Genomic DNA, 27,687 nt, shown 5'->3' on the forward strand with positions numbered 1-27,687 from the left:
GCGAGGTAGAGGGCAGGGAGGACACAATGGGAGCCTTGTCTGCAGCCTCTACTCTTTTATTTAGTCCTGCATGGAGAGACCCTATACTTGAGAGACTATAGTGTAGGCTATTATACTACTATAGTATGATTAACACACACACACACACACACACACACACACATTGCACTGGGCATACAGCAGGCTTTGCATATGATTCAAACCAGATTGCTTCTCCGCAAAAGCCTGTGCATATGTCTGTGTGTGCACACGCATGTATTTGAGGGATGAGCACTGATTACACAGGGGATTTACAGTGCAATCTTATATGTGCCCTGATATTACACTCATCATTGCATTTGTTGTTGATGTGCATGTGTGTGCGCATGTCAGAATATTTGCATGTATGTACAAGATCTGAAATCACTTGTCAAGAACCAACTGCTGGTAAAATTTGTCTTTGGTGGATAAATCAATAAGGGTCACCTGCCACTCTGGTTGCTAACTTTTAGAGAAGATAACATTGGAAATCTTTGCTTATATTGAGTTCTGTTGTCTTCAGATTGAAATATAAACTTGATCCATTGCACAAGTGAATGAGCAAGTTTTAGATTAACACACAGTACCTGGTTCTGTACATGAAAAAGCACTGAAAACAGGTAGGGTGACATATATCTATGAAAAATGTATCTTATCTTATATTACTTTATCCAATACATTATTATTAGTTTACCAGCCCATGGCAGAGGAACCAAAAAGTTAATTTCAGACACTGTATTTACATGTACATATATGTATATTGTTCTTTCAGACTCACCAGATCACCCTGTGTCACTGAAACCAGTGATAGCAACAGTCTCATCCAGGAGTGTGTCTCACGTGTCCAGCACCCAGCAGCAGCAGCAGACCCTCATCCAGCCTCCTCAAACTCTTCCCAAACCCTTCACACAGCACCCCTCTCCATCCCAACCCAAAGCCCAGCTCTACACCCAGCCACAGCCCCCAGCCACCCACCCCAAACCGTTAACCCAGTCCCCGCAAACCCAACCCAAACCTCAGAGTTTCGTCCAGCCTCTCCCTAAGCCTTACCCCCAGACGGCCCCGCAGCCTCATCCCAAGCCCCAGGCGCCTCCCCAGACTCTACCCAAGCCCCAGTCCTTCCCCCAGTCGCTGGTCAAGTCCCAGTCGCTGCCTCTGGACCACAGCGAGGACTTCAGCCGGCACAGCGTCCACTCTGGTGATCTGCTGTCCCCCACAGATTCCGGGGACCAACTGTCTGACAGCATGTCCGCCAAACAGATGTCCATCAAAGAGAGGTGAGTGGTGGCTGAAGGTGTGAAAGTGTTACACTATGTTGGTAGTATAGTTGTAGTTTTGTTTTAGATAGTCAATCCTGCATTTCTGCTTTGTTAGACCATATACAGTGTAGAGTGACAGGACAAGCAGAAGAGAGAGAGGGGATGACATGCAACAAAGGTTGTCAGCTGGATTTGAACCTGTGATGTTGGGAATACATGGTACACACCTTAGCCACCAGGCTGACCCAAGTGCCATCATAGTTTTACTAGTCAAGTTAAATGGTGATACTGTTGAGGTTGTGTGACTGCAATCAGCTGAGTTGCCAGGGTCTAGCAATGCCAAAAAAAAAGGAAAAAACACTTTAACACTGTTAAAAAACAGCTATTGGCGATGCACCTTCCATTTCTGGGCCCATTGTGTTGTTTGTTTGGTTGTATTTTTCTTATTCTGATGGATAACTGGACAAACGTAGACAATGTAACGTCACAGTGAGATATTTCCAGCAGCTACAATGGAGTTTGATAGCAGAAGAGCAATCTAAAACATCATCAGGTTTTGGTGTCAGTCCCTCAGAATCAAAGAGCGAGGGCTTCTTTCTAGAGCCGCCATTTTGCACCAAGAGACGTTCAACAATCATACAGGGAGAAATCCATCGTAGAAGAGGCAGAGAGGCCAATTTCTCCACCAACTGTAGCCTCAATAGACCAGAATGCAATGCAGCCACAAGACATGTTGAATTTTGAGTAAGGGATGTGACTCTCACTTTTTCTTTCATGCTCTTACTATGCTATCACTATCGCTCGCTCCACCTACACATATAACCCACATCTAAATGTAACAAGTTCAGGCCCATTCTCTGGAGGTTGACAAAGGTGTTATGGGGAATGTAGGAAATCATTAACTGAAGTACAAGTAGACAAGGCAGGTTGAAGGAAAGAGTACAGCAAAAAAGAAACACTTCACCAAATAACTCCTGGAATGCATTGAACATCACAGATTGATGATATATAACAGTGTGAGAGTATCTGAGGGTGGATCGATTGTTCCTTTAATCCTTGCCTGGCAAAGTTGTGGACACAAGTCAACCTTGATTCCATTCATAAATCAGGAATCCAATCAGAGCTTGGCACAAAGGTGAAAGAAATGTTGAAAAAGATTATTTGCTGGACGGGTCAAAATCCGACACCTCTTCAATGTATAAAGTGTTTGACAGAATCAGGCGAGCAGCGAGCCAGACTCTGTAGCACTGTGTGTCCTGCTTTGTTGTATATAGGTTTGTTCCACCCATTTACCTTTTTGGAGGTGATTTATTTTTAGCAACATTGTGTTTCTCCTCCCACCTTGCAGAGAGTCGTGTGGACTGGAGGAATCCTGTGAGATTTAGCAGGTTCTGTAGATTTACTCCTCCTAATGCCCTCATTTCTGCCCTGTCCACACCCCAGTAGCAGAGATGATGACATACTTTCCCTCCGCCGCCAAGTCATCCATTATCAGCGTTCCTCTTGCTTCCTTTGGAGACCTGACGCCTTTTTCCTCAGCCGACTTTTCTGGCTGCAGAACATAAATCTCTGACCTGGTTTTTCACCCTTGATGGATGTTTGTTCGAATAACCTCAGTGAAAATGATGGAAACCATGATAATGTAATGCAAATATAATTTTAACATTCAACACAGTTTTTGTTCACTTTTATTCATTTTTCATTATAGATCACTCCAAGGGTCATTGAACTTAAAATACAGTCCCATGGGTCATACATTGTTTTTCTTGAGTTTGGCGACACTTTTGGTGATAAGCAGTCATAACTTTGGTGTTTTGCAGTCAATGTTGGCACTGGCCCAATATAATAATAAAGACACTGAATGTAGACTGCAGCTAATAAACGACAGTGAAAGCTACCAGTTCAAAAGAAAAAGAGCCACATCTGCATCGTTCCTCATCGTCGTTTTTTCATCTTGGAGCGTTTCTCATCTTTGGAAAGGCAATGCCGATGTTCTCTCTAGTTTTGGCTCGGAGACAGACGCTTTCCTCTGGTGATCTCTTCCCAGAGAATCAGTCAATCAAACAGTGTGGGTGGGACTGTGACGTCTATTTAATCGGATTTTCTGTTGATGCAGTTTGAGTTTCTGTAGGTGGCGCTCTTTTCTTTGTCTGTTCAGCCATGGTGGCTATCGCTGCTCATGCTAACTACCCACTTCCTCTTCTATTTATTTCAAACAAACCATTGTTGCTGCTGCTGGAAACATAAAATGCATCACTACCTGTGCACCAGAGGATTATTCTTAGGAAAGAGATAACCCTAACCCATGCAAACATGTTTAAAAAAGCAAATGTAAAAGCTTGCATGAACTGGCTAATAATAGTTAAATCACTATTGTATGGTATCAATCAGCAATAGAGAATAGCATTTATTTGGACATTTATTTATATGAAAAACTTGTGGATTATTCCATTAAAGAGAAGGTGCAGAATTCTTAGAAACCTATATTACTGAACGTCTCCTCCTACGACATTCAAAAGGTTTTCACACCAGAGTTTTGTCTCTGAGAAATTGGCAGCAGCGTTCTGTTAGAATTTCTTAGCAGTGCCAGTGCAATTCCAAAACCCATTACTGTCAAAACCCAGTTTGCACCAGCTAACAGGGCAATAACGTTAGCAGTTCACTGTCCAACAATATTTAATGGTGTGTTGTGTGTGTTTTGTGTGTCAGACTGGCGCTGCTGAAGAAGAGCGGTGAGGAGGACTGGAGGAACAGGATCAACAAGAAACAGGAGGTGGTGAAGGTGGCTTCCACCGAGCAGCAGGCTCAGCTGTGGGAGACAGAGCAGACCTACAAGAAGAAGGTCAGTCTCTACACGCTGCGGTGTTAATAATGGAAAACTCACTGATCATATTCACAACCAAAATACATATACACCTCATACACAGGATGTCAGTACAAAGTTTTGCATTATTGTCACTCTTAAAAAGATAGTGAGTCATTTTCAACAACATCAAATAGTGTTATATATAGTGTTGTTATTAATATCATCAAATAGTGGCATAACATATGCTGTTATTAACTATTATTTTGGGTTGAGATAAATGAGTCAGAGCCACACGGATGTGCTGAAAACAACGCATCCTTTATAAGATTGTCAATAATGCAAGCTTTGTTTATCTATATGACCAAAATGACCGATGACCCATATTTATAAAGTTAGAGTTAAAATATTGATCCAAGATCAGTTTTAAACTCACAGTGTAACAGTCTATATACAGCACTTCGTCAGAAGTCCACTATCTCCCATTTCACTTAGGAATTTTAGAGGCCATGGGCTAACCAACCATTATCAACCTCATATCATTCTCATTATACAGTATGTTGTAGTTGATATTCAACCCATACTAATGAACTGCCAGAAAGTTGCCGATATCCTAATTGTGGGTTACATAATTTTTTGTGGTTCCCTGAATAATAACCTGCATGTAGGTAGATAGACTTCATGGTTTCTCGGTTGAGTTGCCTCCTTACCAAAGCAGCCAAAGTAAACGCGGTCACAGCGCCACATTGCAGCCCCTATCCTCCTGGGTTTCCATGCCAGCCTCTGTCCCCGCTCCTCTAGCTAAGTGCTCCTTTCATTTCCCCCCTTAGCCCATCTGTTGTGTGAGCCCAGTGGTCCAGATCAGCAGGATCCAGACCCTGCAGGCTGCAGCCTAGGCAGCATATGGGGCAGTCTCCCCGTGGAATTAGCAGTCTGGGGTATTTGGGAGAAATCCCCCTCTTCTACAGGATCTAATCAGATCTGGACACTCTGCAGTCTGAGTTTCACTTCAACCTCAAAGGATAATGATGTTTGAAAGCTCATTTGACAGTGTTAGAGGGAAAATGGTATAAGAACATATGGCGAAATGTCTTTTGTAGACAGACTGCACATAGTCGCTGTAGGGTGAAAGCCTCATACCTCCAAAATGTCAACTTTTCAGGAACTAAGAAAAACAGTTTGTTTTCAGATTGACTGCCATGTATTTTGGAGTTTATCCAGTGGGTTTTGATAAGACCAAGGGTGGTAGAGTTTTCTCAACCCATAGAGGAGCATTTAATCCTTCAATTGAAATTAAAGCATGAATGAAAATCACCAAAATTGGCATTACCATTGGTTTGAACAGCTGCTAAAATTGAATTTATAAGCTCAGAATGATTTCAGAATGTAGGACCGAGTCACTTTTAAAAATAATGAAGCTTTTCCTGCAGCTTGTCTCCTTCACATTAACATTCTGTAGAAGGGGGAAACTGCCTGCTCAGATGTAGATGCTAATCCTCCAGGCAATCACACCCTTAAACCTATTAGGGTGACAATGGCTGCAACCCCCCCCCCCCAACCCCCCTCCCTCCCTCCCTCCATCTGACCTACTCCTTCCCCTGTGTTTAACCCCTCAGGAGGAAGGGGTGGTCATTCAGGAGTACTCTGCTGTGTCTGTGTCTGAGCAGCTGTGGGTAAGCCGCCCAGCCCTGTTGGCAGCCGCACACCACACACTCAGCCAATCAGCTTCGCGTGGGACCTGCGCCGTCCAATCACAGCTTCGTGTTGAGTCTGTGTGAGGCTGATTGCTTCTCCTCAGTCTGTGGGTCTTTGGTGTCGGTGCGATGCAGTCTGTAACGCTGTAACACTCCTCTCTGAAGCAGTGGGATGCTGCTGGGGAACTAACTAACGCTGGAACTTTTCTGAGCTTTCCTACACTTTTGCTGAGTCTGACTTAAAGGGGCATTAAGTAATTTATTGACTTTAAAGACTTTTATCGACCTTGATCGGATTTGGCGACCAAGCAGTTGCAACCATATTGACGAGTCTCTGGCACAGCTTACTGTAGTCTGTAATGGACAGAAATCTAAAAGTCACATTTTCACAAAAGAACGAGTAAGCTAGCTAATTAGAGCAGAAATCCAACAGAAACGTCTAGTGAAAAGGTAATATATCACCATGCAGAATACTGGAATAATAATACTGCTTTGTCATTTGCTTTTTTTGGCTTGAGAACAAAATGTCTTATGATGCCGGTTGCTTCCTTGTAGCATGGTCCTCCATTGTGAAAATACAAAGGGGTCGTTTCTAAAGCAGAGTACGAGCAAGAAAGTGAGTTTTGAAAGGAAGAAATATCCTGGCAAAGTAATCATTGAGTCAGTAGTATTGATCAATAATCCTATCAACCCCCTGCAGATATGGTATGGTCATTTTGTGCTATAAGAAAGTAAAAATCTTACTTAATGCACCTTTAAGCTGTATTGTGTGTGTACTGCACAGATGATGTAATATGTGAAGTGTTTGTCACAGCTTGTTGACTTACAAAGTAGCAGTGGATTTTGCGATCAGCTGTTCTATTACTAACAGTACAAATTTACATCTTATCCAATGGACATTAATGATTTTCAGTGTCCTTTTATTTGGGGATGCATCTGAAATATGCATGGCCTTTTAACTCACAAGCATTTCTCCTTCTGATAAATTTGATGAGTATGAAAGGAACATTATTTTTTGTTTGAATGTGTACAACGTGTGTTTCCTGGTGTATGATATACAGTATAATACACTGATGGACAAGTTTCAGTATTTATTTAGGTAAATGTACAAATTAGTGAATATCTTAGCTTGTTAAATATATTTAAGGACTATATTTACATATATTTTACCTATGTTTGGACACAAAATATTGTGTATAAACCTTTAAACTCACGCCAGCTCTGGAAAATTGAAGGACATGGATTAGTTTGATACCCATCATGTTGCATTCCCAGTTTCTGGCATTACTGCCCTCCTTTGCATTCCCCTCTCTCCATCTTCCTTTATCTGCATCACTCTTCCTTCCATCTCCTCGTTTCCTTCCTTCCTCTTATCCGTTCACCTCTACCTCTCCTAGGAGCCTGTCTTCTCTTCCACCTATTCTCCTCCTATCTCCCTTGGCCAAAAGTGTCAGTATATTGACCATCATAGTCAGGTAAGGACATGCACCTGGCACGCTCCAACGGGCTGCATGTACTGTAGTCTCTTTTCCTCTGCTTGGTTTGGTGCTGTCGCTACATGTGTGAACGGCCCTTTGGGAGCTGCTGAGTAACATTCGGTTACAGCAAAGCGAGTACAATTCAGCGTACAGCCGTCGCTGCTCTGTTGGATAGTGTAGATTGTATAGTCAGGTAAGATCGTCCACTTGTCACGCTTGAATGCATGTACTCAACTCTATTTATATCTGCTTGGTTTGGTGCTATTGCTACATGAATAATTGGTCCTCAGGGAATTGAGAAGTCCCACTCAGTTACTGTGAAGTATGAGAGGGGATGCTTTTCTTAGTGTTGGATAGTGGGAGATTATACAGTGGAGTCTGGAAGTATTTGGACGCCAATACAACTTTTTAGTTTGGCTCCATGATCTCATTATTATTTTTGGATGTAGTTCCAGAAATAAATCCAATGTGGCTGAAAATACCTTAAAATTAGAGCTGACAGTCTGCACTTAAACTGTAAAGTTATTGTGGCATTTCACAACAATTAATAAGAGTATGGAATTGAAACAAATAATACTAACTTTATTTATATAACACCTTTAAAACAAGAGTTTACATGTGCTTTTGACAGTCAAAATAAAAGAATACCCAAAATGAAAAAAAAAGCAATGAAATGGTGTGAAACAGGAAATAAATTAAGAGAAGAGGACAGAAAATAATAAAATAAAGTGCATTCTCGTTCAAATACTGCCCAGAAATGTCTAGTGGAGCTCAGTGTATATCTTTAAGAGTTTATTGTTATGCATGTTTCAGCTCTGTAACAATTGTAATGGATCTGAAATGGCTGACTGACCGACCGTTTTTAACTGGAAAGAGCACTTTGCCTATCTGCCAGACTTCCCTTGGTGCTTTAATTTATCTTGATTCTTGGTAATCAGGTTTGTCTGGTTTCCCCTGTCTGTCCAGAGGATGGGAGAGGAGATTGAGGCCCAGATGACCATCGAGGAGAGGAAACAGATGATTTCGACTCGTGAGGATGCCTGGAAGACGAAGGGCAAGGGAGCAGCCAATGACTCCAGTCAGTACACTGTGGCTGCACGTATGGTGAAGAAAGGTCAGTGCACAGACCCGCTCTTCACCCCAATTTTCACGGAAGAATTTCACTCCAAAACAAAGTATCCACCATTTGAAACGGCACTAGGCAAGATTTTTATGTAAAATTACACCCGTTTTATCGGGTAGTGGGGTTACAATATAGAAGAGCGTCCCATCACCACTAACTAAGACGCCGTAGATTCATACTTTTTTTAGTTTGCTTTTTTAAAGAGTAGAAGGCAACTTTGTCCTTTGTTGACAAAATGCTAACATATTTGAAGGTTGGATCTTTAATATTTTAGAAATATTGAATGATTAACTTCAGGTAATGATTTTTTCCAAAATGGATATGCACCATTTTGGTAACTCTAGAATGACAATGACATTGTCAGTTTTTTTTTTAATCACTGAATGGGAATGCAACAAGAATAAATCATAACTATAAACTGAACAACACTGGTACAGAGAGGGATTTTATGTATCGTGATCGTTTGCATTCAATACACTTACACTGGCAAGTCGAATTTCAGCTTTACATCCACCCATCTCTATTTTAAAACACAATGGCAGATATTTTATCGTATCTTGTGTGACTGTGTGTTGGTGTGTCCACAGGCCTGGCAGCCTCCTCCTCGGTTATCAGTCCCATCCTGTCGCCAGTCTCCACCAAACTCAAGAGCAGCTTGCCTGCTGTCAACAAACCTCAAGAGGGTGAGACAGATTTGCAAGTCATCACTACCAGAGCTGTCCTAAGAAAATCAGTCAGAGGATTGTATCAACTATTGGAATAGTCAGTTTAAGCGATAAATCTGTTTACTGTTTCCCTGCAAGCAAAAATACAATCATGTAAACTGACCTTTAGATCTAGAGTTCAGTTTAGTTGTAGTTATTCTGAAGCCAGAGGTGTACTTTCAATTTTCAGTGTACAACTCACACAATATGTTTACAAAAATCATCGAAAACAACGAATCGACTGAAAACTTTTTTGACAAACAACATTATAACCTTTTAGTTGATGAATTAAGAGGTGACAGCCCAAATCATTGCAGTTTGTCATAGAACATTTTCTCTCTTGGATATCATCTTGTATGTCACCATCACTGAGACTGAGAGTTATTTCATTCCTAGACATTGAGGCCAGGCCACACATGGAGTCGGATAAGAAACTAGACAAGTTGGAGAGCTTCCTGGGACGTCTGAATAGCAAAGGTATGTGCTTCCATCCTTACTCACAATACTGTATATTGCAAATCACACTCTCAAGATATTCTTAGTCATCTTCGTCTGCAGCAAATCTCTCCAGAATCTGTTTAATTTTAACCTTTATTCATCAAGGGAAGGTTTTGCTAAGAATGCATGCTCTTCTTCAGCAACACCCTGCATATTTCACACATATTTCAAACTAGTGGCGTTCTGATCATAAGGCCTGATTCTCAAATTTTTAGGCAAGTGCCACCCCCCATATTCTGTACATACTTCATAGTTGTAGAGCCTAACCTTGTCTCTCCTGTGTTTTCCTCCAGTGGCCGGTCTGCAGGAAACCACGCTGACAGTGACCGAGAAGGCAGTGAAGGAAGTGATGAAGCTGGACGACGAGATCTTCTCCAAGTTCTACCGGCACGTTGCCGACTTCCCACGCATACCCACCAGGATCGAGATCGACGAGGACTTTGACGCCATCTTCGGTTCTCAGGGTCCCAAGTGAGCAGATGGCAAAGCCTGTAGTGATGTAACGTTTTGTCTGCTGGCCGCAGTGGCTGCTATCTCCCAAGATTCAGCAGCCATTTTCAGTCAGTGTTTTTAGAATAGAATGGGACCTCCAAATCATGGTTGGTTATCTGCCAAAGAGGCTGACAGGGAAGACAAACTTCCTCTACCAAAAATACTCCAAGATTTAGCTGGTGCCTTGTGTAAGTTTCCCACACTGCATGAATCACACAACTCTACAATACCTTTACTTCTGCCACAGACATCAGAATTATCTCTTAGTGTTGGTACTCGGTCACTTTATAAGTCATAAAGTATTTACGATAGGAACTTTGTCTACATATGCAATCATCGTTTGTCAATGCTCCAATTATTTATGTGACAAATGCCTTTCAAATATTATGATGTATGATGTATGACACCTTAAAACAACCAACCAGCCAATCAACAAGTCAATTCATCAATTTGCAGCATCTTTGATAAAGCAAGGGCAACAGCCACCCTCTTGATTTCATTATACCTCATTTCCCATCATGCCCGTTAACGGTGCTTTGGTCCCTGCCCAGGCTGACGTCGGCCATGGTGCAGCACAAGCGGGCGGTGCGTCCGTCCAGGAACGTCCAGGCGTCCAGGAACCCTATGAAGATGCTGGCGGCCCGGCAGGACATCAGGCATGAGTACACCGAGCAGAGACTCAACGTGGCTCAGCTGGAGAGCAAGAGGATGAAGGCTGAGAAGAGTGAGTGGACCATGCTACTTGTCTGAGTGTGTCTGTGTGTGTGTCTGTGTGTGTGTGTTTGGGAAAGAGACAGAAAGAGAAAGAGGGAAATAGTGAGTCAAAAGGGTGGAATGAGTCGAAAGGTATAGATGTTGGAAATCGTCATTTTGTGTGCCATAGATTAGTATCTTTTACCACTGCTGCGTCAAACGGAATTTTGTTGTATGACTACAATGACAGTGTCTTATGTCTTATGTCTTATCTCTGCCATTTGGTGTGTAGTCCAAAATCCCTATGGAAAATATGAATGGGCTTTTCGAAACGTTGAATGGATCTTCTGATCTTTTAGTTACTTGTAATATTGATTTTTGCTAACAAAACAATCATCAAGGAAAGCGGACTACAATATAGTGTTATACTGATGCATTGCTTTGACGCAGGTCATGGTCATGAGTGACTTCTTTCTCTTGTATTGACTGTGTTGTGCATTCAAATTATTAAGATTTTCATAGTGTTGCATTGAATAGTTTTTATAGGCATTTTTAATCATTTTTGGCATTTTTTGCAAATCTCTTCATATTTTCAATATTAGAATTTTGGACTAGCTGCACACCAAATGGCGGAAATACTAACTTTACAGCCTCCAAAATTGCGTCAGACTTTGCTCTCTATTGGCAGCGGCGTGATTCCATTTGTGTAAATACAGGTTCACATGACAAGCATACATCTGTATTCTGATCAAGTGTGTGCTGTTTGTGTTCCAGTGACTAAAACCTCTGAGTATTCTGAAGCCGCTCTGGCTGGACTGGCCAGTAAGGAAAACTTCAGCAGCGTGAGTCTGCGCAGCGTCAACATCTCCGAGCAGATGTCCAACAACAGCGCCGTGCCGTACAAGAACCTCATGCTAATGCAGATCAAAGGTGAAACCCGTTCTACTGTCATGTGTGTCTTACTTGCATGAACACCTCTACCCAGCAATCTTTATTATGTTTACATTTAGGGTTAGACCGATAGCCGATATTGGCCAAATTGTATGTGATGGAGTGAGGATATGATTTTGCTCAAACGTTTCAGGGGTGGCAGTCTTTAAAAACTGCAATGAAACCTGCCTCACCCTGCCTTAAGGAGCTGCTAACCCACCTAGTAGAATAGTCTGGGTTTCAATGCAGTTTTAGTGTCCCATGATAGTCTAAACGCTGTTTCAGAGGCTTTTCCACCCTGACAAGGAGAAAATTCTGGGGAACACCTGAATCCTTGCATTTGTTTTTACTTTTTTGGCATGAAAATTGTCAAATTTAAAGATATTGACAATATATTAACACAAAATATCAGCTTTAATCCAAAAATATCAGTATTAGCCTTCAAAAACCCATATCAGTCGAACCCTATTTACATTTCATTGCCACCTGTGCAGCATGACACAAATAAAATTTCTTTCATTCATTCATTCATTCATTCATTCATTCATTCAGTCATTCAGTCATTCCGTCATTGTATAAGTTTGGATCGGCATAAGGAGTTTTTCCATTGTCTCTACCAACGAACGGCTCTCTAGAGATCATCTGGATTTATTCAGAGTAACTCAGATTATTCACTGAGCTTTGTGAATGGGATCAAGGCTGTGCTACTACCAGTGATCTGCGTCATCGAGACAGCACTATTACATCATGTGAAGCCCAGAGGTCTTTCACACGGCTTACACCCAAAGGATTATAGAGTGCCGTCTCTGTCAAGGAGTCCTGGAGATCTTGACTGATGTTACTGCAACCTGAACATGTCAAGTCAAGACAGTCAAACGTATCGCTGCTTTCAGGAAAATCTCCAACAAAACTCCAATATTAGTGAAGCTCATGTCTTGCTTAAATTAAAGGTTTGAATTCTGGTTTTATGAGCCACTTCCATGAGGTCCTGAAAATCATTCAGGACCACCTTCCATGAGGTCCTGAAAATCATTGATAATAATAGTAATAATAATAACCTTTATTTGTATAGCACCTTTCATACACAACATGCAGCTCAAAGTGCTGTACATCAATAAAAGGCAGATAAAAGACAGATAAAAAGATAAAATTCATATAAAAGAACAAGCAAAATGCATTGCATTAAAAGAATCAAATCAAGTAAAATAGAAAGATAAAAGAACACAACAAATACTCCCACAACAAATACTCCCAGGGATTCAGGTTCCCAAGTCTTGTGGAGAGTTCTTCTCTTTTGGCTTTGGGGCCGACCAAAAGTATTTCTGTCTTATCTTCATTCAGTTTTAAGAAATTTGTGTTCATCCAATCATTGATAGCCAATAGACAAGTAGTGAGGGAGCTTAAGGCATCTGCATGATTTGGCTCTACAGAAATGTATAGTTGTGTATCATCAGCATAGCTATGGAAATTGACATTATGTTCTCTGATAATATCACCTAATGGAAGCATGTACAGTGAGAAAAGCAGGGGACCAAGACAGCTTCCTTGTGCAACACCAGAAGTTAGATCATGTTTCTCTGATACATGATCTCCAAGACAGATGAAAATTTTCCTCCCTGTAATGTACGTTCTGAACCAGTTTAGGACACATTCAGAGAGACCAATCCAGTTCTCGAGACGATCTATGAGAATATTGTGGTCGATGGTGTCAAATGCTGCACTCAAGTCCAAAAGAACCAGAACTGAGACCCTGTTGGCATTAGTGCTAAGTCGCAAATCATTGACTATTTTGGTGAGAGCAGTTTCTGTGCTGTGGTTGGCTCTGAAACCTGACTGAAACTTCTCCAGAATGTTTTCATTTAAAAAGTTGTTAATTTGGTTAGAAACCACTTTTTCAAGTACCTTACTTAAAAAAGGAAGGTTTGATATGGGCCTGTAGTTACTTACAGTCCGAATGTGATTTCTTCAACAGCAGTTTCACAACAGCAGTTTTAAAGGCATCAGGAAAAACCCCAGTCTCAAGTGATGTATTAATGATTTTCAGAGCAGAGTTTGAAACACTATTGAAAACCCTCTTAAAAAATGTAGTGGGGACAGGGTCAAGAGAGCAGGTGGAAGATTTACTCTTCTATTACAATCTTATTAAGTTCTGCAACAAAAATACTAGTAGTTGTGATTTTGTTTTTAAAAAAGTTAGCAAATTCCTCACATTTTGCATCAGAGGCTTGGCTTAAAATGTCAGAGACAGGGGCAGGATTCAGCAGTTAGTCAATGGTGGAAAACAGTATTCTAGGATCACTCCCGCTCTCTGTAATGATCTTTGAGAAATAGGCTTTTCTTGCAGCACGTACAGCATTGTTATATGCAGTTAAGGATTCTTTATAAATGCTACGATGGACCTCAAGTCCAGATTTTCTCCACGTCCTTTCTGCTGCTCTACATGTTCTCTTGAGCTGACGGAGTTATTTATCCATGGTGATATTTTGCCACTTAACCTCTTTTTGACCTTGAGTGGGGCCACTTTGTTCAGTGTATTACTCAGATTATTGAAAGCATCAACCATTTCATGTACTGAGCAGTTTAGATGACATGAGTCCAGTTCTCTTACAAGCTCTGAGAACTCAAGTTCTGCTGTTGCATCTAGGAACCACTTTTGTGCAACAATTTCTTTCATGTTCCTGGTTACAATCAAATGAGCATCAAAGAATACACAGTGGTGGTCGGAAACAGAGACATTAGTAGTAGTAGATTGCGGCTATTCCACCCCCTGTCTGCCCTGTCTAACTGACTGATAGAAGTTGTAATTTGGAGGACATGCTTCAATAAGTGTAGCATTGCTATTTTCATCTAACCAAGTTTCCGTTAAAAACATGAAATCAAGTTTAAAATTAACAATAAGATCATTAATTAAACCGTTAATAGTTTCACTCCAGACCCGTTTAGATGGCGGCCATCTGCTCTGAAAAGGTCTCTACGCCCCCAGAACAGATTAAAGTTGTCAATGAAGTTCAGAAGTTAAATTGCAGGTTTTGGACAGCCATGTATTCAATCCAAGTAGCCTGCTAAACTTATTGATTCCTCTGTCAGCTGTTGGTAATGGCCCACTGATAAAGGATTGAATCTCTAGTTTGCCAAGTCTGTTAAAAAGTTCAATGAAATCCAGCTTCAGCAGTTCCGACTGCTCTTTGCGAATATCATTTGTCCCCACATGTACAATGATTTGATTCATTTCTGGGTGGTCAGACAGTACTTTCATCTTACCGCTTATGTTTCTGATAGCGGCGTCTCCAACAATGAGAATGTCCGGCACAGGTGTCTGCTCCACTGGGGGGCCAGGCTTCTTGTCCGTCCAAGCCTTTGACTTTAACCCTTTATCCATGCACACCTTACTCCGTCGCCGTTCTTCCTTGTGCAAATGATCAATAGTGGTCGGCATTTCTGATTCACACAGATTCAATAGTGGTTCAAATCTATTTTCCAGCCGTAGTGTCGGGGATGACTGCAGTCTCTTATTTGCATTAGTCTGCTGTCTATTTGTGTGATTATTTTTGGGCTTTGCGCCCAGCGTATACCAGTGGGTAGTAGACTCAGTCTGTTCAGTTAGTTTCTTTGGTACTGGTTCAGGTTTACCAAGTTTTGGGAAGGTTATTGTATCATTCAATGCTGGCACTTCATTAGCACTCTGAGCCTGAGTTCTAGGCTGTTTTAACTCACCGACTGAAGACATTGGAAGTGTGCCATGAAGTTCTCTGTCATTTTCCAGTGCAAAAATTCTGGTTTCTAGCAGAGCAATCTTCTGTAGAAGTTTATGGCAGTCCATATGGCAGAGTTTTAAAAATAGGTGATCACGACCTCTGATCACTTTAATCCTGTAGAATTAGTAGTTAACAGGAACTCCCACTCGTATTTTTGTGCAATGCAGCCGGAAAAACAGGAAAATATTGCCGAAAAATAGATAAGCAGGCAGGAGCAAAGCAGAGAGCGTCTGTAGTGCTGGAGGGGCGGAAGCAAAGTGATCATTGATAGTCAAGTTTGTGGATTTCAGAAAAATGAAATAAGGCCTTACAAGTTCTTGAAGATGAGTGGATGGCCTGGGAAGTCCAATATAACACCAACATTAATCAATATGCCTCAGCTATCTGCTAGCATCAGCACTTCACATCCTGAGGAAAACCCAGTGATGGAGATTTGTGTTGATATAGCAGCAGTTTGAAAAAGGATTTGAAATGAGGCCTCTATGATGTCTAACTTTGACCAATGTTATGTCTTACCCATAACATGGCAATTCTGAGTCCTTAAATTTCACCAAAAAGACCTTGAAAGTAATTGAAAAGACCTTTAATTTGATGTGCAAGTGAGTGTGGAAGCCCTGTTTCAAAAAAATACACAGGCCTCAATATGCTGCTTTTCTTAATTTCTGAAAACACACACACACAGACACACACTTTTCTTTTTTCTGGCCAGCTATTCACCTTCCAACCAAATCCGACCAAAGCTCAGTAAGTTAAAAGATTCCTAGATCCCACAAGATTAAAAGCAGCATCCAAGTCGTTACATAACAACACTCATTGATTTTTCCTCTTGCTCACCGTAGGAGTGTGTGTGCATGTCTGTGTTTCCTGCGTCTCTACATGCCGTTAGCCTGTAGTATGTATATGTGATGGATGTCGTACAAACAGAACGTCATCCGCCTAAATGCTGAAAATGTGATTTTGTTGAATATCTCTGGATACAAGTGGCCGGGTTCCTCCACCCGTCTCTGCTCTGAGGAACAGCGACAGTCTATCAAGTCGTTATTAAGCCCTGCAGCGGGATTACGATGCTTAAAATGCCATTACTTGCACCATCAAGTTGTCAAGTTTCCAATTTGTGTGACTAGATGGGAGGTAGTCACTGATAACGAGCTGAAGAAGTGTAATGCAGAGTGAAGTTTCTTGCTCGCCACAACTGGGATCAGCTCGCTTCATTTTAAATCAGTTTAACATATTAAGTGAAGCCTTAAAGGATAAGGCCGGTGTTTTTTAATGCATTGCTTACCGTCAACAAATCCTATGAAAATAACAAAATCAGCAATGATTTTGTTTTGCCAACAAGTCTCGTCCATGTAGCCGGTGCCCAATGCAGCCATGTCCCAGCAGCCATAGAACTCCATTGTATTAAAAAAACGATTAAAAACACATCAAAGAGCCATGCCGTTGCTCTGGGCAACATATTTCATCATCGCGATGCACCGGGCCGGCCGACTTTTTCCTCAAACAACTTAATAAGCCGGCCGTAAACACGTTTGCGATCTCAGGAAAGTAGTTCCGTAGCACCGAAAATAGTCCCCGGCGTAATGAAGAATTTGTTCCCATTTGAATTTGATTTGGTAATAACTACAACAGCCTGACTTTTCATGGTAACAGTTAGCGATTTTTAAAATTGAAACTATGTCTTTGTGAGCTGTATTTCAAGGTTTTTATCTTACAATTGGAGCCAATTACTTCCGGCTTGACGGCTAAAAACGGTACGTAGGAAGTCAGAAAGTAACGGGAGTAGAGCAAACACATTGTTGATTTTGTTATTTTCATAGGATTTGTTGACGGTAAGCAATGCATTAAAAAACACCAGCCTTATCCTTTAAATACATGAATTTATGATCGGGAATGCAGTTCATTTTAAGGATTTCACTTGATATAAGAGGATCCTTCTTTACCAGATTTTTTTCAACATTTGAACTTGATAATTCACTAGCATATAGAGTAAATGAATGGAAGAAATCTGACTCCAACACTGATTGCTATCAGAAGTCATTGCTCTAACATATGGACACTGTCCTTGTAACTAGTTTTTTGTAATTTCCATGTTTTTAAATAAACTTGCACCCTTTTCTTAATTCCTGTAAAACTGACTTTTTGGAGATGTACAGTAAGGTTTTCATCAGATATGCTGTGAGGTATCTGAAAGCCATAACTCAGCAGATTAATAAAGTTGACTCAGTGACTGTGTGTCGTCTCCAGGCCGTCGCCACGTCCAGACCAGACTGGTGGAGCCCAGAGCGTCGTCTCTGAACAGCGGAGACTGTTTCCTGTTGGTCACTCCGGAGAACTGCTTCGTCTGGATAGGCGAGTTCTCAAACGTCATAGAGAAGGCCAAGGTGAGTCGTTTACTGTACCTATATTTAGGGCCGGGCAATAATTCGATATTATCGTTTATCGTCTTTCAGTGGAATCATATCGTGATATCGTGACACACAATTCTGCTGAGTAAACTGATGATAACAAGCAAATTTTATTTAAAAACTCTGATTTCTATTTAACATGTGATTTTGCATACATGAGTCATATTGTGATATATATTGATATCCAAAAAAAATCCTTATGATTATCATGATATTGATTTTAACCATATTACACAGCCCAATATACAACACCTATATTATATCATACCTGTTCGATCAAGACATCCAGGATTAAGTCTCATGCTGTAATATGGGCATTTGGAGGGGGAGTTTTCTCTCTCTCTCCCTCTCTCTCTCTCTCTCTCTCTCTCTCTCTCACTCTCTCTCTCTCTCTCTCTCCCTGTCTGTCTGACTGTGACTCATTCTCTCTCTTCTCTATCTCTCTCTCTCTCTCTCTGTCTGTCTCTGACTCTGACTCATTCTCTTCTCTCTCTCTCTCTCTCTCTCTCTCTCTCACACACACACACACTCTCTCTCTCTCTCTCTCTCTCTCTCTCTCTCTCTCTCTCACACACACACACACACACACACACACACACACACATTACCATCTGTGCTCCTTATCAAACACATGCTTTTGGGCTTCTCTACAGCTATTCCATTTCCCTAGAGGAGGTTTGTCTAGACAATACCTAATAAAATGTTTATTTTTCCACTCCATCTCATCATGCAGTTCTGTTTACTCAGTTCAGCCTCTTCACAGTAACCTTGTTTTGTACTGCAGTACCTGACTGAGATGTCTGTCCATGTGTTAGAGATAACTAAAGATTAGAGAGGTGTTCTAGCGGGGAAAGTGAATGAATAGTGCTCTCCCCTCCCTAAAAAATTGCCGAATTGGTGTTGTGGAGCTGCTAAAGAGACTGAAGTACTGTGCTTTCAGTTGTGAATATGTGTAACTGTATAAATGTGTAGCAAGGTTTTGGAAAGGCTCAGTTCATTATGCCTGGATGAATCAAGTCTCAGAGGGCTTCACATGGTCACCTTTTAACACAGTGAATGAAAAATAAAGGATGACACCCTCCAAACCTTAGATCCTCAGTGAGAACAAGGAAAAACTCCCACAAAAACATCAGTTGGAAGAAAAAAGAAATGGAATAAACCTTAGGGAAGACTAGCATGGTAGCTATATATTAGCCTTTAGTGAGTAGTATTCTACAACATCAAACAGCATTTTATCCCAAGCATCTTACAGTATTGTGAGTGTTCATGTGTGCAAACTGTTTTATCCCAAGCAGCCTACAGTGTCATGATTGTTTACTGATCAATAAGCACACGCTTTTGTTGTCTGATGTCATTAAAAGCGTGACGGCAGTAAAATCAACAGAGTGCAGTTGCGAATTCTGACCAGAGTAGCCGCTGCTGTCGTGCCAAGTTATCACATAGAGCTTTAAAAAAAACCTTTGTTTCTTCCCTATAGGCAACGGATTTGGCCACCTTCATCCAGACTAAGAAGGACCTGGGCTGCAGGGCGAACCAGATCCAGACCGTCGAGGAAGGGGTCAACCCACAGGGTCCTGATGCCCAGCAGTTCTGGACCATCCTGGGAGGACAGGCCACTTACCAGTGTAAGAAATGAGTCTCAAAACTCAGCTTTCACAAGAAGGTTGAAACCATTGCTCTCAAAGTTGCTTGAAATCCGTTCAGTGTAGCTCCATAGTTGTAGTAGTAGTAAGAATAAGCAAGAGATCATTTGAAGGGTTTCATTCCAAAACTTGTAGTATAGCTAAACTTAATTCCAAAATTCTGTGACCTGAAATTCATCAGGAAATTTTTGAAAACATAAATGATTCTGTCCTCAAAAATGAACTATCTTATAAGCAGATGTCTTTGGTTTTTGTCCTACACACCTGTCACTCAAAGACTTTTAGATGTGGAAAAATAAATGTTTCTTTATTAGCAAAAGTCTTAAAATTACTCCTACCTTCAGTATTAACCCATAATGTGCTTAACTTTCATGCCAGCAGTCGATATGGGAACGTGGGTGTCATGTTTTTTTTGGTGGTCAATATCTCATTTTGGAACTCTTCATTTTGAAGTCTTGCCTCCAATTTTGAGGCTAATGGAGGTTTCATAACCTGCTGACTTTGCTAGCTAGCATTGCTAACAAATGCTAACAGAAGGCGGGTACCAATTTCTGAGAAACAAAAACTCTAGTTCGAAAAAGAGGGAGCCTAATCTGTGATCAACAGGATAAGCTCTAAAAATTCTGAATTTTACTTTTAAATTGACTTGAAGTGAATGTACACAAATCCTGTTAACACTGATTGGATGTTTTTTTCTGTTCTTTAGGATGCCGTTTGTATTTATATCCATGTATGGTATACTGTATGTGTGTCTAACTGTACTTTGTCCCATAGCGGCGGGCCCAGCAGAGGAGGATGAGCAGTTTGAGAACGCCATCGTGGAAACCAACTGTATCTTCCGCCTGCTGGACGACAAGCTGGTCCCTGACGATGACGAATGGGGAAAAGTCCCTCGCTGCTCTCTGCTGGCGCCCAAGGAGGTCAGTGACTTCCTGGTCTACTGTAAGGCTGTGTCCACCAGAACCATATTACATATTCTCAGTGGAAAGGATGAGGTGTTGAGCTTGTGTTTTTAATGCTTAAAGGAAAAATCCACCCTATAACACTTTAACACTTTAAAAAAAAACAGCTATTGGTGATGTATCTTGCATTCCTGGGTCCATTTTCTTGTATTTTTCTTATTCTAAGGGTGGATTTTTCCTTTAAAGCAATAAACTCTGAACGTTAATATATTTCAACTTTTATCAGAAGAGCGCTGTGCTTCAAACTGGTTTTAAATCGTCGCTTAGAAACAACAGGTGCCGTGACCAGCACTTCCCACATCCATCTGTTCGGCTGCTAGCTAAAAAAGAAATGCCTGTATGAAACTGAAGCCAAGACCAGGGACTCCACTGAAATTACATGAAATGATGAAGCATCTTATGCCTGCACAAGATCTTTTTTCTTTTTGGCACTAATGATGATTTATTGCCCTCTATCATGCTGTTAACTTCCTTTCTGGTCTTCTTATCAGTTGATGTTCTTCCATATGTTGTGTTTTGTTTTTATTGTGTTTTTATGTGATGTGTTTTATTGTTTGTTCTGTTTTGTTTTTACTATGTGCTTTTATTATTTATGTGCTGCTATTGTAACCCTGTCTACAAATCAAATTTCCATAACAGTCCATACACTGAGACCTAGATGGGTCATGCTGGTAAAACTAGAGAAGACTAGAATAATCAGTTTTGCCAATATGATTCTTTGTGTGGCATTTATTTTGAAAACCTAAGCGCGAGTATCTGCCTTAGCAACATCCATAACCTCCAGGATTAAAGTTGTCATATTGATTAACATGAACAAACCAAAAAAACAAAACAAATTGATTTGCTTTTCTACCGTACATTCCCTCCCATGAGTGTGTGTTTACCCTGGTTTCTGTCGCGGTGCCTCCTGCAGGTTTTGGTTTTTGACTTCGGCAGTGAGGTGTACGTGTGGCACGGCAAGGAGGTGACGCTGGCCCAGAGGAAGGTGGCCTTCCAGCTCGCCAAACACCTCTGGAACGGGACGTTTGACTACACCTGCTGCGATATCAACCCGCTGGACCCCGGAGGCTGCAACACACTCATACCTAGGTAGGGCACACACACACACACACACACACACACATGCACACACACACACAGAGTTTGCAGTGTTTGCTTTCCCCTGTAGCGTGTTCTAAAGTAGTCTCTTTGGGATTACAGCACCGCAAACATCTGCTTGTTTTCATATTTGTTTTCACACACAAGCAGACATGAATAATCACACATGCATACATACACTACAGTCAAAAAAAGTTTGGACACACCTGATTGAATGTAGTATGTTTTTCATTCTCTTAAAGCCATTTTGATCTAAAGGCTTCTGCTTAAATGCTTGAAATTAGTTTCTTAGACAAATATAAATAGTGAAGTTGATCCTATGTATGAATTTCTTTCCAAAGCCTTTGTCTTTCCATCAAGGCAAAGGGCGGCTACTTTAAAGAATCTAAAATATAAGATAGTTTTGATTTGTTTAACACTTTTTTGGTCACTGCATAATTCCATTTGTGCTTTTTCATAGTTTTGATGTCTTTATTATTCTAAAATGTGGAAAATAGTAAAAATAAAGAAAAAATGTGGTGTGTCCAAACGTTTGACAACTTTTGCACAAACACGCAATACATGAATATACTTGCTCTCACTCCAACTTTAGCCTACTATAGACTGGCGTACAGCTTTGTTTTGACATATCTTCTCCCTTTTATGTGTGTGTTTCCTTCTGTGTGTGTATTATTCTCTCCACAGGAAGGGCCAGGGCCGTCCCGACTGGGCCATATTCGGCAGGCTGACGGAGCACAACGAGACGATCTTGTTCAAGGAGAAGTTCCTGGACTGGACCGACACGAAGACGGCGTCGCCAAAGAACGGCAGTGAGCCGCTACCTGAGCAGAAGGTACGCATCGCATCCACACCGCTGGTTTTATTACAGTAAAGCCGGAGAGACAAGGAGGCAGAAGTTTCATTACACAGGTCACACACATCAGAGAGTCATCATATGTCTTCTCTATCTCCCCATCTGTTTATTTATTAGACTGGGGCTCAAACTCACTGTCGGTTAATATTGCCAGGAACGGTTTCTTAAGTGCTGGGGCCAAAACAAAAATATGTTTTTTGGTGGATGAGTGCATACATTGTTAGCATTGACAGACCCCAGTGGGAATCAAAGCTCCAGGTTTATTGTCAGCACCATATTCTACCCATTGGCTCAGGCTGGCAGAGTCACTATCATCTTTTAAATCACTTCTTAAAACTTCTTTTTATCATAAGGCCTTTCTATGATCTTTGGCTTTTTACTCATTTTGGCTGTTATTTATTTCTACTTTTTGTTTTATCCACATGGCTTATTTACTGTTTTATACCTCACTGTTCTTTCTGTTTTATTGATCTTTGTCATTGTTCAATTTTATTTTGCTTGTGATGCACTTGTTGAATTTGAACCCTTAGTGAAGCTTCCCAGTAGCATAGGCGCTCGTTATCTCCTGTATGTTTCTCTGCATTACCGATGCATTGAATTCTGTTGATATTTCAGCTGTGACCTTATTGTGTTTTTTTCTATCATTTGTAATATCACCACAAATACTTGCATCAGTTGTAGTATATTGGTGATAAACGAAAGTCACCATATGGGATCAATAAATTAAATAAAGTTGCAGTGAACATTTTCTCGTTCAGTAGGGCCCAAACTAGACAACAGACCAAACGGTCTTTTCTTCCATTTCCTCTTTTTCCATGTCTCCTCCTTTCCTTCGCCCTCCCTCTCCCAGGAGGCCCCGGGGCGAGAGTGCCGGCCGTACGATGCCACCCTGATGCTGCCCGTCCTGCAGACGTCCATCTCCACCATGCTGGACGGCGCCGACGTGGGGCGCGGCCACGGCCCGGTGGAGGGCGAGGACCGCATGCGGACCCTGGAGATCAGCACGGTGGCCGTGGACGTCTGGCACATCCTGGAGTTCGACTACAGCCGCCTGCCGCGCCAGAGCATCGGCCAGTTCCACGAGGGAGACGCCTACGTGGTCAAGTGGAAGTACATGGTCAGCGCCACAGGTCAGTCATGGTGGATTCTGAAAATTATAACCTTTATTTAAATCTCAGAGAACATGGTGAGGGTAGGACACTCATTTACAAAGGTGCTAATGTCAAGCTTCATCCCAGCTTTGAGGGGCAATTCAATTTAAAAGCAGTCTTTACTAATTCCGAGCCAAAACCCGAAATAATTCACTATGTTTTATCATGCATGGAGTACCATGTTTGCCACATCTAGACAATTCAGATATTATCAGATAAGTTGCCAATCACAGGGAGAGAAGCATACGAAATTGACAAGTTTTCCTATGATTGTCTAAATTTTATGAGACTCTTACAGTCCTATGTGGCAAGATACACCCTGGTAAACTATTATTTGTGAATGATGGACATACTGAACACCTCTTTGTTATTTTATGGTGAAGTGGGTCATACATGTAGGCACCATTTGTCAAACCCCCAAGGTTTTATCAAAGCCCCAAGTTTTTACAGTATGTAGAATTAGTCAAACCATTGGCATTAGCCTTAGTCAAAACCCGTGGATAACTTCTCTATATGTGCTTCCTTAAGAACGTTAACATTTTAACACTATTAAAATTGGACAATTCAGACCAGTGTGTTGATTTTGTGTATTTGTGTGTGTGTGTGTGTCCCAGTCGGTCGCAGGCAGAACCCCGAGGCGAGGACCGCTGGGCCAGGGAAGGAGAAATGCTGCTACTTCTTCTGGCAGGGCCGACACTCCACCGTCAGCGAGAAAGGAACGTCAGCGCTGATGACTGTGGAGCTGGATGAGGAGAGAGGGGCGCAGGTAGGAAACAAGGCTCAGAACCAGCCAAATTAAAACAACAATCAAAAAGAGTTTTCACACTAATGAAAACAATAGGGGATTATTTTGAAATCTCATACCTGTAAATTGCAGGGACTCCAGGTTGCACCGACCCATGTCAATATCAGCACCCTATAATGTGGTCAGTTTAACAATAAAGAACATAGAGCTCAGATTTGACAGTATTTTAGTCTTAAATGGTTCAGAAATGTTTTTTTGTGACCAGAACGCAAGAGTAGAAATGTTGTTTTTTAAAAAATAGGTTTCTGTTCAGAATGGATTGATTGGAGAATTATTCATTTATCAAGTGCAGCTAGGAACACACTTCATTAAAATGTCCAGGCCTTAGCTAACCTTCACAGATCACCTTCAATTCCACTGTATATTTCAGCTTATTACTTTTAATGGAAGATTTTCTTGTGCTTTCTGAATGATTTACTAGTGTAGGTGTAACGGAGATGGAGAGTGTAAATCTCGCCTTTAGTAGAAGTACTATCCTTCATTCAAATCAAGAACATGCTTTTGATTTCCTCGACCAGTAGCACAGCCGTTTATCACACTGGTAAGATCAGGACTTAGTGTTGAGATTAGGAAGAGGATTTACACTGAGAGGCAGTGTAGTCTCTTGAATGATAAATGTAAAACAGGCAGTGCAGCATTCAGTGTTTGATTCATGTTCATTTAACTGTCTTACACACCAGGCTCCATCTAAACCCTTAACCCAAGTATCAACGGCTGAGTAGGAAAAAAAACAATTGGTGCTGGACTGACTTTTGATGTCAAAACTGATTTTACAGCATTGCAAGATGTTGAAATGTGTACAAAAACTTCAAGATGTTGGCTTCTTGTAATAGGATCTCAGGTTTCCTGCTGGTTTATGGGCAATAGGGCAAAGTTTATATCGACAATATCAAGTGAACATGGTCAGACTGTGTTTAGAAAAGCAAATGGCATTCACAATGTGTTTGTTATTTCATTCAACAAAGAAGTATTGTTTTATTAAGACTAGTAGCATATTTGAAGTTTCAGAACTGGTATCAGTATATTCCATCAACACCCAGTCCTACGTGTCTCTTTGGGTGTTTAACAGGTCCAGGTGCAGCAGGGGAAGGAGCTTCCATGTTTCCTGCAGTGTTTCAACGGAGGGATGATCGTCCACGCTGGGAAGAGGGAGGAGGAGGAGGAGAACACACAGAGTAAGGAGGGACATGGTGGAATAGCAGTCTGAATAGTTTTCTACTAGTTACAGATGCATTACCATTCCTTATTTCTGTGAAAGGAAACCAACCTCTTTGTCTACAAAAACTAGATTTTTTTGAAATAGCATAAACTGCCAAATTGTCTGGTACACTACAAGTAGATCTACCTGTATTTTGGCTGATGATATTTTCATCACCTCGTTTATTTCTCTCCATCTTTCTCAGATGTGAATTGCTAGACAGTAGTGTTTGTACTGTATGAAAGAGCAGCAGTTGTATGTACTTATTTGCAGAGATTAATTCCAAAATGAGATATGAACTATTTTTAAAACTCTTACAAAATGACTGCTGCTATGAAACACATTATTGCAGTTATTAGCCATCTTACTATCTTTGCTAACAAACCATTTCAGGGGAGTCAATCATCTATTTTTTTGAAATATGGAGCAATGAATATCAGGTAATAATTCTGCTCCAAAATGGGTACATAACATTTTGGAATCAAACGCTTCATTTGCTTATATTAGATTGAGATGTTGATATTAAAATATTACTCTGAAAAGGCTTTAGATTTGAAAAGCATTTGCATTTGTTTCATTCCAAAACAAGCTATCCATCATTTGAAAAAAATGATGCTTACTCTTACAAAAGTTTTGCTGGTATGACAGTAAAGGTCACTGTTATAGTTATGGGTCATCTGCAGTAATTTACGTCCAAAACAGTTAACAGTTGTGTGTGTTTTTGAAACCCTTCACTCCATGTCCTTTCCACTGACCATGTCCCCCTGCCTGTGTGTGTCAGGCGAGTGGCGTCTGTACTGTGTGCGGGGCGAGGTGCCGGTGGAGGGCCACCTGCTGGAGGTGGCGTGTCACTGCAGCAGCCTGCGCTCCAGAGCCTCCATGATCCTGCTCAACATCAACAAGGCCATCATCTACCTGTGGCAGGGCTGCAAGACCCAGCTGCACACTCGCTCCGTGGGAAACACCGCCGCACTCAAGATCAAGGAGCAGTGAGTGGAGAGAGTTTTCATAAGGAGCGTTGTTGGATAAAGAAGTTCCAAGTATACTAATAGAGGATTTTATTTAACTGACAAATCTGCAAAACTGCTTGTCACATTATCATTCCCCAGAAAATACAGAGCAGTTTTTTGTTTTTGTTTATTTTTATCACAAATGACCAAAACATACTGTTCTGATACCAAAGCTGTACTGAAATCATTCAATACATCAATACAATGCAAGAAAAAATATTTAAAACTGACCGTGCTTGTTGTCATGGGGGCTTGAACTTGGGTCCTGGTCATGGGTTAGCTATTAAAATGCTGAGCCAGGCTGAATTGATTGCATGGTGACATATCTGGTTTCAGGTCATGTGCTTTTGCCATGGTTTTATCATGATGGAGCTCAAACTGATTTCAGGCCCAAGGTGTAGTTAATGTGATATCATGTGGCCTAATTCAGATTTGTAATGGAGGAGATTCTTTAAGTACGTTGGAAAATCTCATGCAAGTTCAAAACTTGAGTTGAATATAGGTTGAATCACTACTGTTTTATCAATCAGCAATAGAGAGCATTTATTTCTACGAAAATGTTGCAGATCATTACTTTTACTCTTCTCAAAGTATGATTAAGTGCAAGACTGAAAGCATCAGAAAATGGGTCAAAATTGAAATAAAGAACGTTATGAAAGCAAAGTCCTGGAAGTTCTCATCTCCAGTCGCAACATAAAACATCACTTAATCGTACACATCGTATTATGAAGGCGGTGAACTCTGTTTCCCTCTCGCTCCTCTCAGGTGTCCTCTGGAGGCGGGGCTCCACAGCAGCAGCAAGGTGACCATCCACGAGTGTGACGAGGGGGCGGAGCCTCCGGGCTTCTGGGAGGCGCTGGGGAGGAAGGACAGGAAGGCCTACGACTGCATGCTGCAAGGTACAGGAAACACCGTCCTGCAGAGAGGGACACAATGTCACAAGAGTGATATTTACCATTACATATCATTTTGTACTTATGCACTTCTGTTGCTACTTTAGTTGTTGATACATCTCTGCACCCATTCCTGTACATTTATTAAATGGGGGGACTATGGATTGAGCTCTGTCCATCAAACATGATATCTCAGACATCACTGGTCTGATTTTGATGAAA

At 41.2% G+C, this 27,687-nt stretch overlaps 1 protein-coding gene across 1 annotated transcript in view; it reads left to right on the forward strand.

Moving 5' to 3' along the window:
• Positions 1–27,687, forward strand: part of svilb (supervillin b) — a 57,493-nt gene that overhangs the window by 23,277 nt on the left and 6,529 nt on the right. Inside the window, exons 19-38 of the mRNA XM_071906570.2 lie at positions 791–1,295; positions 3,987–4,119; positions 5,697–5,753; positions 7,172–7,249; positions 8,219–8,366; positions 8,963–9,058; positions 9,476–9,556; positions 9,871–10,048; positions 10,621–10,793; positions 11,537–11,692; positions 17,692–17,828; positions 19,330–19,477; positions 20,270–20,415; positions 21,371–21,546; positions 22,240–22,387; positions 23,259–23,538; positions 24,174–24,325; positions 25,434–25,539; positions 26,344–26,551; positions 27,338–27,471. Of these exons, the coding sequence (XP_071762671.2) occupies positions 791–1,295; positions 3,987–4,119; positions 5,697–5,753; positions 7,172–7,249; positions 8,219–8,366; positions 8,963–9,058; positions 9,476–9,556; positions 9,871–10,048; positions 10,621–10,793; positions 11,537–11,692; positions 17,692–17,828; positions 19,330–19,477; positions 20,270–20,415; positions 21,371–21,546; positions 22,240–22,387; positions 23,259–23,538; positions 24,174–24,325; positions 25,434–25,539; positions 26,344–26,551; positions 27,338–27,471 (3,240 nt within the window). The remainder of the gene's footprint in view (positions 1–790; positions 1,296–3,986; positions 4,120–5,696; positions 5,754–7,171; positions 7,250–8,218; positions 8,367–8,962; positions 9,059–9,475; positions 9,557–9,870; positions 10,049–10,620; positions 10,794–11,536; positions 11,693–17,691; positions 17,829–19,329; positions 19,478–20,269; positions 20,416–21,370; positions 21,547–22,239; positions 22,388–23,258; positions 23,539–24,173; positions 24,326–25,433; positions 25,540–26,343; positions 26,552–27,337; positions 27,472–27,687) is intronic.

The sequence above is a fragment of the Centroberyx gerrardi genome, chromosome 13 (assembly GCF_048128805.1).
Source record: "Centroberyx gerrardi isolate f3 chromosome 13, fCenGer3.hap1.cur.20231027, whole genome shotgun sequence".
NCBI classification, from domain to species: domain Eukaryota; kingdom Metazoa; phylum Chordata; class Actinopteri; order Beryciformes; family Berycidae; genus Centroberyx; species Centroberyx gerrardi.